Source organism: Euleptes europaea, chromosome 14 (assembly GCF_029931775.1).
Source record: "Euleptes europaea isolate rEulEur1 chromosome 14, rEulEur1.hap1, whole genome shotgun sequence".
Lineage (NCBI taxonomy): Eukaryota > Metazoa > Chordata > Lepidosauria > Squamata > Sphaerodactylidae > Euleptes > Euleptes europaea.
In genome coordinates, this window is record NC_079325.1 from 58,517,417 (window position 1) to 58,536,544 (window position 19,128).

At 47.6% G+C, this 19,128-nt stretch overlaps 1 protein-coding gene across 1 annotated transcript in view; it reads right to left on the bottom strand.

Moving 5' to 3' along the window:
* Positions 1 to 364: 364 nt before the first annotated feature.
* Positions 365 to 19,128, bottom strand: part of SNAPC4 (small nuclear RNA activating complex polypeptide 4) — an 85,141-nt gene continuing 66,377 nt past the window's right edge. Inside the window, 2 exon segments of the mRNA XM_056860202.1 lie at positions 365 to 438; positions 17,754 to 17,840. Coding sequence (XP_056716180.1) covers positions 17,763 to 17,840 — 78 coding nt within the window. The 3' untranslated portion in view covers positions 365 to 438; positions 17,754 to 17,762.

Genomic DNA, 19,128 nt, shown 5'->3' on the forward strand with positions numbered 1-19,128 from the left:
ATTGCACAATGCAGAAGAGTGACCTAAATGTTGTAAGCCCAGGATTCCTCCTCAAGACCCCCCCTAAAATGAAATCAGAAATGAAGGCAGCTGTGTGTAAAACCAATGTTTAATACAAAAAGAAGAAGAAAGCCAAACAGCTCTGAAACAGAAAAGGCACAGTGCTGCTCCAAACCAGCTAAAAGGTACAATATTAGCAACTCACATGGGCTCACAGTGGGCCAGGTATACTCACATTGTTGACTTCTCCCTCCCGAGCTGTCTGGCTTTGTCAAAGGTCAGAAAAAACACAAAGAAGTCCATGTAAACAAAAAAATCACTTTCTCCAAGGTGTACCGCCAGGCAGGCTCGTGTTCCCAGCTTGTCTCTTTTCCTATCAGCGAGGTTACGGCCTTGCCATGAATTAGTGCAAAATATCCAACAGGTTCTCAAGAAATCCTGCAAGACACAAAACCCCTGTTCAGAACTGAGACTCAGCCTCAGGCAGATTCAGAGGCCACAAAAGCCAGAATAGCCCAAATATCACACTCTAAACTACGCAAAAGCCAGAGGGTAATTTTGTGGGAAGACATTGTTTCTGGAGACAGACACAAATATATCCCGTCTCATTTGGAAGGCAGCAGGGCCAGCCTGCCCAGGTCTGGCCTATACATGAAGCAGAACTCTCTGATGGTAGAATCAGCTGCACCACCTCCATCTGGGGCTCTATAAACACGGCTGCTCCTTGGCATCCTCTCCCACACTTCAACAGACCTCCCTCCCCCGTTAAAAGCTTAATGTTCCCCCATGTTAAAAGTTCCTGGAAATATAACATTAGCACCTCAGGGAGAAAGGAGCTACCTTAGCCTTTTACAAGCTCTGCTGGCTTGCCATTTACAGAGCTGTCAGGCCTGCTCGCTGCATCTGAGATGGTTTCGTTTTCTCACAGACTCTCGTTCAAGGACTGTTTTGCTAACGCTCTAATTCCTGTTCCCTTTGAAGCTAGTAGGTGCCCGTGGGAGCCTTGGTGTTGTTAGACTGTCTAAGGTTATCTCATGAGACTGTATTGCTGCTGCTTTTCTGGTGTTCTCATATAATCAAGTGCTTGCCATTTCCCCCCCATTCCTGCCTTTGGATTTCTAAGCTCTGCTTGCCTATGTTACCAGTAAACTTACTCTTTTGGACTACTGAGTCTCCTGGTGTGGTTTCTGGATTTCTATGGACCAAGTGCTTACGTTAAGGCAGGAATCGACCATCGTACTCGAGACGTTGCAATGGGTATCGGTTCTCATTGGGAGCAAATAGACTTTACCATAGCTCCCATCCGATACGAAGTCATTTTGGGAATAAACTGGCTCAAAGGGCACAGCCCCACTATAAACTGGAAAGCCGATACTATTACGTTTGACAGCCCCGTTTGTGAACAGCATCGCTACGACGCCGCAGTGGTCCTTCCACCCGCTTCGGCCTTAACCTCCGATTCCCTTCCGGCGACCCAGTTGCCTAAGGAATACCGGGATTTTGCGGATGTTTTTGATGTGAAGGAATGCGATGCATTGCCCGCCCACCGCAGGACGGACTGTGCTATTGAAGTAGTTGGGGACTGCAAACTGTCTAAAAGCAAAATTTACCCTATGAGCGCTGCAGAACATGCTGTATTACGGGACTTTTTGGATAAAAATCTCGCCCGAGGGTTCATTCGGCCATCCACCGCGCCCAATTCAGCCCCTGCTTTCTTTGTCCGAAAGAAGACGGGTGATTTGCGCCTATGCATTGACTTTCGCAAACTCAACACAATCACTCAAACTAGCGCCTAACCCATAGCTTTGATCTCTGATATCTTAGGTCAGCTCAAAGAAGGGCGCATTTTCACCAAACTGGACTTGGTTGAGGCTTACTACCGAGTCCGGATTCGTGATGGGGACAAACCTCTTACAGCCTTTTCCAGTTGCTTTGGTATGTTTGAATTTCTGGTGATGCCGTTCGGATTGAAGGGGGCTCCGGGGGTCTTCATGCAACTCATTAACGAGATCCTCCATGATTTATTGTACTGGGGCGTGGTGGTTTATCTTGATGATATCCTTATCTATTCCAATTCTATGGAAGAGCATGTTGCTCTGGTCAGGGAAGTGTTGCAACGTCTCAGAGATGCTCAGCTTTATGCCAAAGTATCCAAGTGTGAGTTCCACAGAGACCAATTGACATTCCTCGGTTACATTATTTCACATCTAGGTCTCACCATGGACCCTGTTAAAATACAAGCGGTACTTGATTGGGCTCCTCCCTCCACCCGCAAGCAAGTGCAGCAGTTTCTCGGCTTTGCCAATTTTTACCATGGTTTTATTCCCAACTTTGCGCAAGTGGCACTGCCGCTCACCGACCTCCTCAAGACTAAGGGTAAGGGGGTTTCTGCCACATTGCCCACCGCCAAGATTAATTAGACAGAGTAAACTGCCTTTACAACTCTCAAGAAGCTTTTCACTTCTGAACCCGTACTGCAGCATCCTGATCCTGACCGTATGTTTATTGTACAAGTGGATGCATCTGACGTAGCTATGGGGGGCGCTCTTTTGCAACGGGGCCAGACGGTCTTCTTCGCCCCTGTGCTTACTTTTCAAAGAAATTTGCGCACTCCCAACTGAACTGGCCAATTTGGGAAAAGGAAGCTGCAGCCGTCCACCATGCTCTCATTACGTGGAGGCAATTTCTGGAGAGTTCCAGGACCCCCTTTGAGGTCTGGACTGATCACAAAAATCTAGAGGCCCTCACGGGGCCCCACAAACTATCCGCAAAACAACAGCGTCGGGCTGACTTCTTTGCTCAATTTCGTTTCGTGCTCAAGCATGTGCCTGGAAAGCAGAACGTACTGGCTGATGCTCTTTCCAGGCTTCCCCAATACCCGGTAAAAATCGACCGTCCGACGGTCTCCTTGTTCACCCTGGCGCAAAGGGAGGCCCTACCAGTTTTGGCTGTACAAACTCGGTCCCAAACCCTGTCCCAGACCCAGCCCCAAGCAGAGGAAAGCAGAGCCTCTGTCAGAAGGGAATTGACTCTCACCCAACCCACCTACGCCTCTTGCGCCCAGTGACCCAACTCAACCAGTCCTCCCCTCCGCCCCACCGCCACTGCCAGCAAGCCCTGCTTCATCCCCCTCCGCGGGGGGAATGACCCTGCCTGACTCCTTCCTGGACTCCCTTTGTGCCCAATGCCTGGTTGAACGCACTGCTCAGGCACTACCCTCGTGCCTGCTAGAACGAGGTGGTTGTTGGTACAAAGACTCGAAATTGTATGTGCCCAAAGTACTTCGGAGGGAAGTCCTGCAATTAGCCCATGGCGCCAAAACTGCGGGACACTTCGGTTTTTTAAAAACTCTCCACTTATTGCGCAGGCAATTCTGGTGGGCGGGCATGCGCATCGACGTGGACTTCATCCGCAGTTGTCCAGTCTACACCACTGTCAAGCGATCCCAAGGGAAGCCCCCTGGATTATTGCAACCATTGGAGATCCCTTCTAGACCCTGGGAAGTAATTGCTATGGATTTTATGACTAATCTCCCCCTCAGTGAGGGAAAAACGGTTTTATGGGTTATCATCGACTTATTTTCCAAACAGGTACATCTTGTCCCGTGTGCTGGTATTCCCTCCGCCCCAAAGCTGGCCCGCCTCTTTGTGTCACATGTCTTCCGACTGCATTCCTTTCCGCGTAAGATTGTGAGCGACCGCGGAAGTAGTTATGTTGCCAAATTTTGGAAAGCTTTCCTCAAATTAGTCGGGGTGGAACAGGGTCTCTCTAGCGCTTTCCACCCCCAGACTGATGGACAAACTGAACGGGTCAATGCAGTTTTGGAATGTTATCTCCGTTGTTATGTAAACTACCACCAGGATGATTGGGTTGGATTGTTGCCTTTTGCTGAATATGCTTATAACAATGCTGTACACCAATCCACAGGTTTCAGCCCGTTTCAAATTGTGTATGGCCAGGACTTCGGTCCCATTGGCCATGTCGATGTTTCGGGGGAGGAGGGTGGTAAAGATGTGGCAGCTTGGGTAGACGCAATTCATACCACCTGGCCCTGGCTAGTAAAGAATCTGGAGCGAGCTAAACGTAAATACAAAGCTCAAGCCGACAAGCACCGGTCTCCTAGCCAGGACTTTAAAGTGGGAGATTTGGTCTACCTGTCAACAAAGAATCTCCACTCCACCCGCCCGTGTAATAAACTCAGTGCCAAATACGTGGGTCCCTATCCCATTTCTCGAATCATTAACCCGGTGACCATGGAACTCTCTCTCCCAAAGACTCTGAGGCGCATCCATCCGGTTTTCAATGTAAGCACTTGGTCCATAGAAATCCAGAAACCACACCAGGAGACTCAGTAGTCCAAAAGAGTAAGTTTACTGGTAACATAGGCAAGTAGAGCTTAGAAATCCAAAGGCAGGAATGGCAAGCACTTGATTATATGAGAACACCAGAAAAGCAGCAGCAATACAGTCTCATGAGATAACCTTAGACAGTCTAACAACACCAAGGCTCCCACGGGCACCTACTAGCTTCAAAGGGAACAGGAATGTGAGCGTTAGCAAAACAGTCCATGAACGAGAGTCTGTGAGAAAACGAAACCATCTCAGATGCAGCGAGCAGGCCTGACAAGAGCCAGGATTCAGGATGATCTTGACAGGCTGGAGAATTGGGCTAAAACTAATAAAATGCATTTCAACAGAGATAAATGTAAAGTTCTGCATTTAGGTAGGAAAAATCAAATGCATAATTACAGGATGGGGGTGTAGAGGCGTTAGGCACATATAGCCTTAAAAATATAAATACTTGCAATGTATGTTAATTAAAGTTGATCTCCTGCCGGGAAACTGGCAAGTATAACGATGCAATGTTTTGGTTTCACTGAAGGTTACCAGTTAGGCAGTAGCAGAATGAGTTCAGGCGCTCTGCCAATACAACCTTCACTAAAATAAACAAAGATAAGAACGTAAAAATTCTCGTCTCTTTAAACCCTTTAGTGGGGATAATAGGGATTCATAGAGATTCATTATTCTATGTACATCAGCATAGTTTCTCACACCCTTCATGTGACTTTCTCACCATATTATAGTTATCTAGCTCGACACTGAAAATCTGATTATCTATGTATGTCTATATCAGTTAATCTTGCTAAAGAACCTTGCTGATAGATTGAAGGATACATTTTGTTTTGAGATAGTTTTAAATCCTTGAAAAGATGTAATGTAAAGATTGTAATAGATAATAATAGTTAATCACAGGTTAAGGTTCCAATGGAGAAAAGGTATATAAGGGGTTGAAAATTGTAAGACGTTGGAGGTCTTTATCGGACTTCCCAAACGGCATGCTGGTATGTATAGAAACTCTGTTCTGTGAATGTATTATGATCTGTGAAATCTGCGAAAATTTTGTAAACTAGCTTGTTGGGCTTTGCCTATATTCAACAGAATATACTCTTTTTATACTTTGATACTTTGTTGCATTTATACTTGATACTAATATTTCTGAAGTAAGCAATAAAAAGAATTTGATTCAATAAGATTGCCTCATTACTTTGGGTAACTAATTCTAACAAGGAAACATACCTTCTAATGAGGTATAAATCCTAAAGATTTAGTCACTGATAACATAATTGAGCTTCTTCAGGGGAGACTTGTCTTAGCAGTAGTGTGTGTGAAAAGGATCTAGGGGTATTAGTAGATCAAACACTGTACATGAGTAAGCAGTGTGATGTGGTAGTTAAAAAGGCTAATGTGATTTTGGGCACCGCACAAAAAAATCAAGCTATTGGGGCTTTTGTTATTCTGTTGGGGCTTTTGTTATTCTGACAGATCAATGGGCATGACGAAGCCCTGGGGCTGTACAGATGGCACAATGGATTTCGGGTTTTCCATCATGAACTGCTTCCTTATAAGGAACCCATTTAGCTGCTTCAGGTTAGGATTGCTTGAATGTCCCCATTCTTCTTAGATACTAAGAAATAAAGGGTCGGTGTGGGATTGCTTCTGGTCTCCTGGGGCAGGTTCATGTCCTTTTTAGGAGTTCTTCAACTGGCTTGGGCAAATTGTCTGCCATCTGCCCACAGGTAGGTAGCTCTAGCCAGAACTGAATTTGGGTACAGGACTGATGTATCCCTGCATGTGTCAAGCATCCATATCTGCCTTGTTTACTTACTTCATACCCCACCTTTCTGCCCATGGGGTCCCAAAATGGCTTACATTGTTCTCTTCTCCTCCATTTTTTCCTTACCCTGTGATGTAGGTGAAGCTGAGAGTGTGTGACTGGCCCAAGGTCACCCACTGAATTTTATGGCAGAGTGGGTATTATATGGCCATGTGTAGATTAGAACAGTGGTTCCCAACCTTTTTCATGTGTTGAGCCACAGGATAAATATACTTGGTACGGTGACCCTTCCAGGGCCAGCCCAACATTTTTTGGCACCCAAAGCAAACTGTGACCTTGCCACCTAACTAGTCCAGCACTGCATTTTTTTCCCCACTGGCCAACCAAGTTGTTGAGAAACCCACAAACATCACACAAAGGGTGCAGCTATCCCCAAGCAAGTGGCATTCCATTTCCCCTTCATTCCAGCTAATTTCCTTCCTTGTGGTTGCAAAGGGAAGTGGAAGGCAAGAATGTGAGATGTTGACAAGGAGGACGAGCAGAGAAAGAATGATGCAAGGGGGGCAGCCACGAGGGAGGGCTGGCCCGCGACCCACTAGCTAAAGCTAGAAGCCTCCAAGCAAAAATGGGGGAATTAGAGTGCATGGTTTTAAGAGAAAACATAGATATAGTGAACATTACAGAAACCTGGTGGAGGGGAAAGAACCAGTGGGATAGTCATCCCTGGTTACAAACTGTATAGAAATGACAGGGAAGGGCGTACTGGAGGGGGTGTTGCTATGTATATCAAGGAAGGCATAGTGTTTAATAAGCTAGAGACCATAAAAAGGGCAGACTCGTCCACAGAATCCTTATGGGTGACGATTCCGGGCTCCAAAGGAGATTTAGTACTGGGGACTTTCTATCGCCCCCCTGACCAAATGGCTCAGGGTGATCTTGAGATGGAGAATGAAATTAGGGAAGCATGTAAAGGTAATGAAGTAGTAATAATGGGAGATTTCAACTTCCCTCATATTGATTGGATAAATGTATGCTCCAGTCAAGCCAAAGAGATAAAAAATTTAGACATCCTAAATGACTGTGCCCTTGAACAGTTGGTCATAGACCCAACCAGAGGGGAGGCTATCCTGGATTTAATACTCTGGTGCTGCCAGTGACTTAGTGCGGGATGTGGATGTAGTTGAGCCAGTTGGCAATAGTGATCACAATGGAATCAAATTTAATTTATACGTAAGTGGGAAAGTGACTGGGAAATCTCACACAATTACCTTTGACTTTAAAAGAGGGAACTTCTCTAAAATGAGAAAACTGGTAAAGAGAAAGTTGAAAGGAACAGTTAGGAGGGTTAAATCTCTGGAAAAGGCTTGGGGTTACTCAAGTCCACATTACTAGAGGCTCAGCAGGCTTGTATACCGCAGGTCAGGAAAGGTAGTAATAAGTCCAAGAGGTCACCACCATGGCTAAAGGGTAAGGTGAAGGAAGCAATTAGAGAAAAAAAGTCTTCCTTCAGTGACTGGAAGGTTTCCCCAAACGAGGCGAACAGAAGCAAACACAAACTTGCACAAAGGAAATGCAAGCAGGTAATTAGAGATGCAAAAAAAGATTTTGAGGGGCATATTACTAAACACATAAAACAAACAATAAGAAATTCTTTAAGTATATTAGGAGTAGGAAACCAGCTAGGGAAGTGGTAGGACCATTGGATGAAAATGGGAGGAAAGGAACTCTAAGGGAGGATAAAGTGATTGCTGAAAAACTAAATGAATGCTGAAAAACTAAATGAATTCTTCTCATCAGTCTTCACTGTTGAAGATACAGGGCAGATTCCTTCTCCTGAACAGAGATTTTGGAGACGGGAGAATGAGGAACTGAGGCAAATAGTGGTAACAAGGCAAGAAGTCCTAGAACGTCTAGACAAACTGCAAGCTAACAAGTCACAGGGACCAGACGGTATTCATCCTAGAGTTCTTCAAGAACTCAAATGGGAAATTGATGAACTTCTAACAAAGATAGGCAATATGTCCCTTCGATCAGCCTCTGTACCAGAGGACTGGAGAATGGCCAATGTAACATCCATTTATAAAAAAAGGTTCCGGGGGGACCCAGGAAATTACAGGCCAGTTAGCTGTCTGTTAACAGAATAATGTCTGTTCCGGGTAAATTATTGGAAAGCATTATTAAAGATAGAAATGTCAAGCATATAGAAGGGCAAGGTCTGCTGGGCAAAACCCAACATGGCTTCTGTAAGGGTAGGTCCTGTCTCACTAATCTATTAGAGTTTTTTGAAAGCGTCAATAAGCATGTGGACAGGAATGAGCCTGTGGATATTGTGTATTTGGATTTCCAAAAAGCTTTTGACAAAGTCCCCCACCAAAGACTGCGAAGCAAACTTCATAGTCATGGGATAAGAGGATGTCCTCTTATGGATTGAGAGCTGGCTGAAAAATAGGAAGCAGAGAGTAGGAATCAATGGTCAGTTCTCACAATGGCGGGATGTGAGCAGTGGGGTGCCTCAGGGATCTGTGTTGGGACCGGTGCTTTTCAACCTGATCATCAATGACCTGGAGTTGGGGTTAAACAGTGAAGTAGCCAAGTTTGCAGATGACAACAAATTATTTAGGGTGGTTAAAACAAAATCGGACTGTGAAGAGCTCCAGAAGGATCTCTGCATACTGGAAGAATGGGCATTAAAATGGCAAATGAGATTCAATGTGAGTAAATGTAAAGTGATGCATATTGGGGCAAAAAATCCCAACTTCACATATACACTGATGGGTTCTGTGCTGGTAGCGACAGACCAAGAAAGGGATCTTGGGGTGGTGGTGGATAGCTAAGTGAAGATGTCAACCCAGTGTGTGGCTGCTGTAAAAAAGGCAAATTCCGTGCTGGCCATAATTAGACAAGGAATCGAGAATAAAACTGTGTCAGCACTTGCCCTAGTCAGAACCAGTAACCACGACAGGAGACACACTGGTCCAAGGAAGATGGTTTACTGGCAGCATAGGTAAGCAGAGCATACAGGATCTAAGACAGCAATGGAGGGCACTGGGATACACTTGACTATATAAAAGCATAGAAAAAAGCATTCAGCATTCAGCAGCCCAGGACAGGCTCAAGAGATTACTATTTCAAAACAGTCTAGAGATGCCTCCGTTCTCACGGAGTACTGTCTACTTCAAAGAGTCCAAGAATGCAAAACATTCCTTGGGAGCGAGTTGGTGGAAAAGCGAAACTGAGACACAGGCCTGACATTCTGCTCCCCTTAGGGCCCCCTCCCAGTCGGCAAAGGGGATGGTTTATCGGGGTAGGCGGTGTGGAAGGCGTGCACCAAGTCCGGGGCGGAGACATCTCGTGCCTTCACCCATTCATCATAGGCAGGGGGGAAGTGTTTCCAACGAACCAGATACTGTAGAGACCCATGACGTATACGAGAGTCTAGAATCTTAGACATTTTGAAATGTTCCTCCCCCCCACCATAACAGGCTGCTCAGGGGGCGGTTCCGGGTGCCAAACTGAGGAGGCAACATGAGGTTTGAGGAGACTAACATGGAAAACAGGGTGGATACGCCTCAGGGTTTTCGGAAGAGTCAGTTCTACAGTGACGGGGTTAATTATCCGGGCGATGGGATATGGCCCCACGTACTTGGCACTGAGTTTATGGCAAGGTCGGGTGGACCGCAGATTCTTGGTGGAAAGGTACACTAAGTCGCCCACTTGAAAGTCTTTACTGGGAGAACGATGTTTATCTGCTTGAGCCTTGTATTTGCGCTTGGCCCTGTCTAGATTCTTTACTAGCCAGGGCCAGGTGTTGCGGATGGCTTGAGTCCAGGCATCCACCTCGACACTTCCCTCCACCCCCGTCATATGCACATGAGCAATGGGGCCGAAATCCTGACCGTACACTACATAGAATGGACTAAAACCAGTAGACTGATGCACAGCATTATTGTAAGCATACTCTGCAAAAGGCAACAATTCAACCCAATCATCCTGATGGTAAATGACATAACAGCGTAAATAACACTCCAGGACAGCATTAACACGTTCAGTCTGCCCATCCGTTTGGGGGTGATAAGCGCTAGACAAACCCTGCTCCACCACCACCAACTTGAGAAATGCCTTTAAAAATTTAGCCATGTAGCTACTTCCGCGGTCGCAAATTATCCTACGCGGAATGTAGACAGAAAACATGTGACAGGAAAAGGCGGGCCAACCTGGGGGCACACGGAATACCTGCACATGGAACCAAATGTACCTGTTTGGAAAATAAATCAGTAATAACCCAAAGTACAGTTTTCCCTTCACTCAGAGGGAGGTCAGTCATGAAATCCATGCCAATCACTTCCCAGGGTCTGCTGGGAATTTCCAGTGGCTGTAGAAGTCCCGGAGGCTTACCCTGGGATCGTTTGACAGTGGCACAAATGGGACAACTGCGAACAAAGGAATCCACATCCGTACGCATGCCCTCCCACCAAAATTGCCTGCGTAACAAGTGAAGGGTCTTTAGAAAACCAAAATGTCCTGCTGTTTTAGCTCCATGAGCTAATTGCAGGACTTCCCTTCTAAGCACTTTAGGCACGTATAGTTTTGAGTCCTTGTACAAACATCTACTCCGTTCAAGCAAGCCTTGGGGTAGAGTTTGAGCGGAGCGTTCGGCCAGGCATTGAGTACAAAGGGAGTCCAGGAAGGAATTGGACAGGATCACTCCCCCCCCCCCACAGAAGAGGAGGAATCCGGAGCCGCTGGCAGTGGAGATGGAGGTGGAGACTGCGGGTGCTGCGGAGCGCCGGTGACGGTCGGTGCAGGCTGATCTGGAGAGGGAGTTGGTTCTCTTGCGCCCGATGCTCTGCTGTCCATTGCTTGGGTCTGGGATTGGAGCAGAGTTTGGGACCTAGTTTTTACTGCCAGGATGGGCAGAGCCCCTTTGTGCGCCCGAGTGAATAAAGAGTCCGTGGGACGGTCAATCTTTACTGGATATTGGGGCAACCTGGAAAGAGCGTCAGCAAGCACGTTCTGTTTCCCAGGTATATGTTTAAGTACAAAACGGAATTGGGCAAAGAAGTCAGCCCAACGCTGTTGTTTCGCGGACAGTTTGTGGGTCCCCGTGAGGGCCTCTAGATTTTTGTGATCGGTCCAGACCTCAAAGGGGACCCCGGACCCCTCCAAAAACTGCCTCCATAGGGTGAGGGCATGATGAACGGCCGCTGCTTCCTTCTCCCAAATTGGCCAATTCAATTGAGCGTGCGCAAACTTCTTGGAAAAGTAAGCACAGGGGTGGAGAAGACCGTCAGCCCCCCTCTGGAGAAGAGCCCCCCCCCATGGCCACATCGGATGCATCTACTTGCACAACAAACATTTGGTTCTGGTTGGGGTGCTGCAGCACCGGTTCGGAAGTGAAAAGTCGTTTGAGGGCTGTAAAAGCGGTTTGACATTGATCAGTCCAAAGTACCTTGGCGGTGGGTAACGTAGCTGAGACTCCTTTACCTTTAGTTTTAAGAAGGTCGGTGATTGGCAGTGCCACTTGAGCAAAGTTGGGAATGAAACCACGGTAGAAACTGGCAAAGCCCAGAAACTGCTGCACTTGCTTACGGGTGGAGGGAGGTGTCCAGTCAAGAACCGCTTGCACTTTAGCAGGGTCCATGCTGAGGCCCCGATGTGAAATGATGTACCCCAAAAACGTTAGTTGTTCTTGGTGGAACTCGCATTTAGACAACTTAGCATAGAGTTGATGATCACGGAGACGTTGCAACACTTCTCTGACCAGAGTAACGTGTTCTTCCATGGGTTTAGAATAAATAAGGATGTCATCGAGATAAACTACCACGCCACGATATAATAAGTCATGGAGGATCTCACTAATGAGTTGCATGAAGGCCCCTGGGGCTCCTTTTAACCCGAAAAGCATCACAAGAAATTCATACATGCCAAAGCAGCTAGAAAAGGCTGTGAGGGGTTCATCCACGTCACAAATCCGAACCCGGTAATAAGCCTCAACCAAGTCCAATTTGGTGAAAATACGCCCCTCCTGTAGTTGTCCTAAGATGTCCGAAATCAATGGGATAGGATAGGCATTAGTCTGGGTAACTGCGTTGAGTTTTCGGAAGTCTATACACAAATGCAAATCACCTTCCTTCTTACGGACAAAGAAAGCGGGGGCTGAATTAGGGGCGGTTGACGGCCGAATGAATCCCTGAGCAAGATTTTTATCCAAAAAGTCTCGCAACACAGCGCGTTCGGAGACGCTCATAGGGTAAATCTTGCTTTTGGACAGTGTGCAGTCTTTTACAACTTCAATTGCACAGTCCGTGGCACGATGGGGGGGTAAGGCATCACATTCTTTCATGTCAAAAACATCTGCAAAGTCTCGATATACTTCAGGTAAAGGTGTTGGCACTACTGCATCAGAGGTTAAGGCAGGCGCGGGTGGAGGTACAACCGCGAGTTCACGTTGGTGTTGCTCACATTTAGGGCTGGCGAATGTAACTGTGTCAGCGTCCCAATCTATGTAAGGGCTATGACCAATTAATTCCCAAAACAACTTCGTATCGGATGGGAGCTATGGTAAAGTCTATTTGCAACCAATGGGAACCGATACCCATCGCTACTCCCCGTGTGCGACGGTCGACTGGCCCCCCTCTAAACTGGCTGCTGTCCATTTGGGCGAATTGGAGGGGGGGCGGTAGTTCTTCGGATTTGACTTTTAGGGCTGCAAACGTGGCCTCATTGATTAAAGTGCGTCCACAGCCGGAGTCTATGAGTGCTTTGACACATATTTGGGGGCCCTTCTTGTAGTTTTGTAGTACTACGTCCACATAAGCAGTGTTTTCCACTTCACTCACCTTGACAGGAGCCTTAGGTTTTGCAGGAGATTCCGCAGGGGTCTGTGGGGACGCTCCACTCACCACAGACCGTGCCCGTTTTTTGACAGGTCGAGAGGGGTTTCCAGATTAAGGGCTGGGGAATTCCATTGGTTATCTTCATCAGAAGAAGGAGAACTGTCCCCCACTGGGGTACTTGTAATCCGGGACCCTACGGGGTCGATTGATGTGGGAAGGTTGGATGATTCTCCGATGTGAAGTGCAGAGGGTGTGGGTCGTCCCGGCACTGCGCTGCGGGTGGCCGCAGTGCCTCTGCGTTGAGGTCGTCCCCGAGTTCGGGGCGGTAAGCTGGGGCGAGTGGTTTCCAGGTGTTGAGGGCAAGCCGCCGCGAAGTTACCAATTTCCCCGCAAACGAGACAGGCTCCCCTCTGGAATCGAGACTCGCGGTCCAGAGAGGGTCGGGTTGGTCTCCGCGGGTGGGGAGTTGCAGGTTTGGTGGGCGGTTTTTGTCCGCCCTTTTCCTTGGTTCTACTGCGAACAAGCGAAACGAACCGCCGGCGGCTTTCAACTTCTTCAGCCAGTAAAATCCAATCCTCGAGGGTGTCAGGGTCGCCTCGCATATAAAACCAGTTCAAAATGTCCGGATGCAATGCCTCACGAAAGTAATGGATAAGGGTAGCTTCAGGCCAGTCCACTACTTTACTCGCGAGTCGTTGGAACTCATCTGCAAACTCCCGAACTGGAGAGGAGCCTTGCCTGAGCTGTAAAAGTTCCGCTTTGGCTCTCTCTCCCATGAAGGGATCTTCGAAGCGTCGTTGCAAGGCGAACATAAAATTGTCGAGGGAATGAATGGAGCGGGACCATGTATCAAACTGTAGAATCATCCAGTCGGCCGCCTTATCCGTTAACAGAGAGGCAACGAAACGAACGCGGCTATCTTCGGTTGGGAAGAATTGTCTTTGTTCCCTCATATAACTATCCACATGGTGCAAAAAACGGGGCAAGGTTTCAACAGAGCCATCGTAAGTAACTTTCAGTTTCGGCGGTCTCCATGGTACTGGGGGTATAGGCGGGTATCCAGGGGCTGGAATTCCCGGTAAGGCAGGTGCAAAAGGCACTCTTCCGGGCGCTGCAGGGCCAGGAGCTGCTGGTCCTCCGCCCGGGACTACGGGTCCCCCACCCGGTGCGACAGGACCCCCGCCAGGGGCTGCAAGGCCTCCGCCTGGAACGACAGGTCCTCCATCAGGCACGACAGGCCCTCCGGCGGGACCTCCTCCGCCAGGAGGAACCACCGGAGCAGCTGGTAGATGCGGCAGCTGCTGCGGTATCATGGGAGTGGGGGTAACGGGCGCAGTTTGAGCCCGTTGTAACTGGTCATTGTCCCTGAGTACTAAAGCCAGTTGATTTTGCAAGCGTGCTACCTGCTCCATGAGATCCATATTGCTCCATGAGATCCATATTTTGGTTACGTAGTAAAAACATCTCATTGCCAGCACTGCTAGTCCGGCGGGACTGGCTGGACTGCAAACCAGTGGCCCAAAGAGATTCTCCTGTATATAAGTCCTCCTTGTCGGAATTATCCGATCTCTCGGGCAAAGTCCCCGCCAACCTGCGGGATCGTTGAACGCTACGAGACGGGACGAAAGACGGGAAGAACGGAGGTAATTCATAGTCCTTGGGCTGTCGAGGACGCGCGCCACTCCGCGCCCGTTCATGGGCTAAACACTCCCTCTCCGCTTGTTCCGCCCGAGCTTTTGCGTCGGCCTCAGCTGTAGATCGCACTTGCTCCTACGCTTTTTTGCGCTCAGCCAGGTCCAGGTCAGCTGCCAGCTTGGCGGTCAGCGCCGTGGTAACGAGTGGAAGGGCTTACAGTTCCAAAACGTAAAGGAGCTCTGCGCGCTGATCTTGCAGGTCCAACATCGGTTGGATTTGTACCGCCAAGGCTGCCGCATTTGCACCGAAATCGGGGGTGAGATGCGTGGTAAGTTCCGCCACGGAAATAGTGGTCGCAGTGTGGCCCTGGAAGAGGGCAGCCACCCGTATGGCTACCGCTTTTGCCTCCGCTTGGCAAAGCTCGGGGGGTGGTGTGACCGGAGTCGCCATGTCGGCCGAACGGATCGGGGCCGCAGTCAAAGTCAGTTGCGTTTCACAAGTAGTGAGTCCGGCCAACAGGCTAGTCAACAGTTGTAAATCCTCAGCTGCCAATCGAGCATAATCCAACAACCAATCAAGGGTCTGAAGGTCCTGACAGGCGCTGGCATCCGCAATGTCAGACCTCCAGGGGACCGTTGCGGCTAGGGAACGCCACTGAGCTCGGACCAGTCCAGTCAAACGGTTGACTTCTGCATCGGTTTGATATAGCTCAGCTATAACATCCCGTACAAGCTCGGGGTCGTCGGTCAGCGTTCCCAACGGAAGGGACCACGGATGGAAGCCTTCCAGGGCTCCCAGCAGGAACCCGCTACCCAGGGATCAGATCCACCGGGCCCGGGGCGAACCACACGGGGTTCCAGCCACGGTTAGATAACTCGGAGAGCACTGCCGTTGCTCCCATCCGAGTGGCAGGCGAACCCTCCGGGGCTCCAGCCTGACAGATGAAAAAGTTAAGATTGCTGTCTTAATGTCAGCACTTGCCCTAGTCAGAACCAATAACCACGACAGGAGACACACTGGTCCAAGGAAGATGGTTTACTGGCAGCATAGGTAAGCAGAGCATACAGGATCTAAGACAGCAATGGAGGGCACTGGGATACACTTGACTATATAAAAGCATAGAAAAAAGCATTCAGCATTCAGCAGCCCAGGACAGGCTCAAGAGATTACTATTTCAAAACAGTCTAGAGATGCCTCCGTTCTCACGGAGTACTGTCTACTTCAAAGAGTCCAAGAATGCAAAACATTCCTTGGGAGCGAGTTGGTGGAAAAGCGAAACTGAGACACAGGCCTGACATCATACTGCCCTTGTACAAATCTATGGTGAGACCACACTTGGAATACTGTGTACAGTTCTGGTCACCACACCTAAAAAAGGATATTACAGAGCTTGAGAAGGTGCAGAAAAGAGCAACCAAAATGATTAGGGGACTAGAGCAACTGTGGGGAGTGGTTAAGATGCTTAGGGCGTTTTAGCTTGGAAAGAAGGTGGCTGAGGGGAGACATGATAGAGGTCTATAAAATTATGCATGGCTTGGAGAGAGTGGACAGGGAGAATCTTTTCTCCCTCTCCCATAATACTAGAACACGGGGTCATCTGCTAAAACTGAAGGGTGAGAGATTCAAAACAGATAAAAGTATTTTTTCACACAACGCATTGTTAAATTGTGGAACTCCCTGCCCCAGGATGTGGTGATGGCTGCCAGCTTGGAGGGCTTTAAGAGGGGAGTGGGCATTCATGTAGGAGAGGGGTACTCATTGCTATTAGTTAGAATGGATACTAGTCATGCTGCATACCTATTCTCTCTAGTATCAGAGGAGCATGCCTATTATTTTGGGTGCGGTGGAACACAGGCAGGATGATGCTGCTGCACTCGTCTTGTTCGTGGGCTTCCTAGAGGCACCTGGTTGGCCACTGTGTGAACAGACTGCTGGACTTGATGGGCCTTGGTCTGATCCGGCAGGGCCTTTCTTATGTTCACTTTCAGAGGCTTTGCGACCCACTTTTGGGTCCTGACCCCCAAGTTGGGAACACTGGATTAGAAGAAGTCAAGCCTGTATCCGAGTGTATTGTGTGCTGAGGCCCTGGTGTAGAAGTATCCAAGAATGGCAAGATAGTCTTGCTTTACAGAAGTGATGGGGAGTATTGGCTGAGGGCCAACAGATATTCATATGTGTGAGAAACTTGTAATCATTATTTTTTTGCAGACTTGGTTATGATAGAAAGTATCAAGAACACACTAAGGTTTTTATATATTTTAAGAAGATATTTAAATATCGATAACCCTGAATAGTATTTTATGTTATGAGATAATTAATTAGGGGAAAATGTGTCTCAGCCTTTAAGTAATTATTTTATGCTACAGGGGGTCAATATGTTCCCTCAGCTGTCCATGTGTTTCTGGTCAAGGTTATTACATGGTTGTTATGGCTCACAGCTATGCACATATGTTAACTATAGTATGAAACTATTCAGACTACATTTTTGGTCTCCCACTGTGCTCCTAATGCAGTCTTGCATCTTAAGGCAGCTTTAATTTCTGCTTGGATACATAGAATTAATTACTGGCTAAAGCTTGTTGTTGTTTTCTTCTTGTAGGGTTTGCACCTTTAACACTGACACCTTTCAGTCAAAATGGAAAAGGACCCACTCAGAGAAATTACGCCCTATTGGACATTCTCCTAGCAGCTTAATAGACCTTACTTACTTAAAAGCTAAATATGAAATCAAGCAAAGGACTTCCACAACATTTAAGTCTTGTTGCAAAAGACCATCCTTTTGCTGGCTGCCAGCTTTTAAAAATAAAACAGTTTAAACAAATTACAAAGAAATACCCTGGTCATACCTTTACCTTAAAGAAAAATCAGACATTTAAACCACAGCTGCAAAACTTCTCTGCGGATCTGAGTTGCTGTGATGAGGATGAAGTCAGAGGCATTAGCTAACTGGCCCCTTGCTACGCACAAACTGGTTCCGAAGGATGCTTGCAGCACCAATATTCCCTGGGGGGGGGGGGGAGCCTGTTGTATGGTACACAGCAAGGAAGAGCTCTTTCAAAGAAGCCCCTCTGCTCTAAAAACATTGTGTCTTACTCAAGGTCAGGGATTTTGGCTACTCAGGACAGAACAAACAGCAGGAGACAAATCAAAATCCAAGAAGCTGCCGACCTGTTCTTCTTACAGGTGCCTTCTCCGTCTTCTGAGACGTGTACTTCTCCGAATCCCCAACACGCCAATCCGGTCTGTATCTGGCTCCTGTTGAAAGGACATTCATGGGGTTAAATGTCCCAGAAAACGACCCATTATTAGCACAGGGACACTGAGGGGCAACGAGGTCTGCAGACGGCGGGCCAAGTATTCCCTCTTGACAAATAGTCTTTGGCTCAGTCAGTCCTCATGGCACCCGCTGACCACGGAGGAAAGAGGCAGGACTGCCCTCTGGTGACAAAAACACATTTCAGATACTCCAACTCTGGTCAAGCCACGTTTTGCAAGGGGAAGTGGATGCACGTAGCAGTCCCTACCACACGACTATCAAACCAGCACAGTAATGGCTATCATGTTTTTGCCCCTCAGAGAAATTCTCTGCTTGGACACAACAGCAAAGGACAAGAATATCGAATTTCCAGAAATTCTGAAGCCAAGGCAGAGGAAAAAACATGGTAGTATACACAATGCTTACTTTCTTATCAAGTCTAAACATATTGTACTGCTATAACAAGAGACAGTAGATCATTTCTTCCTTAACATTTAAAATTGCTCTATTTGGTACATGTGCAATACAAGCGAAATGTGTACACACCCGGGACCAGAGAGCATCACAACCTGCGGCACCCTCTGCCACTTGAGCCCCTGTGTGCCTTGCTGCTTGCCTTAAGAGAGCTGAGGAAAAAAGAAAAGCTCAAAGCTGAAAACTACTTTTGTAGTGAACAAGAAGTAAATGATTTGGACAGAAGCAGTCTCATACAGTCCCAATAGGATTAACGGCATATCTGGATGTTGACTTAAAACTTTTCAATATTTTCAACATTATGCTATTCAGTAGAATATTATCATACACATTATAGCATAAAAACTGTGGAGAAAATTAGGCATATTTCATAGAATCATAGAGTTGGAAGGGACCACCAGGGTCACCAATCCAACCCCCTGAACAATGCGGGAAATTCACAACTACCTCCCCGCCACACCCCCAGTGACCATGCCCAGAAGATGACCCCCCCAAAAAACCCTCTCCAGGATCCCTGGCCAACCTGGCCTGGAGGAAAATTGCTTCTTGATTCCAAAGTGGTGATCGGCATTACCTTGGGTATGTAAGAAAGGGCCACAAGAGCAAAATTCTGACGCAACCTTTCCTGCCCTCCCTCTCATGATTTACCTAAGCTCACAGAATCAGCATTGCTGAAAGATGGACATCTAGCCTCTGCTTAAAACCCTCCAACGAAGCACAGCCCACCACCTCCCGAGGAAGCCTGTTCCACTGAGGAACTGCTCTCACTGTCAGGAAGTTCTTCCTAATGTTTAGCTGGAAACTCTTTTGATT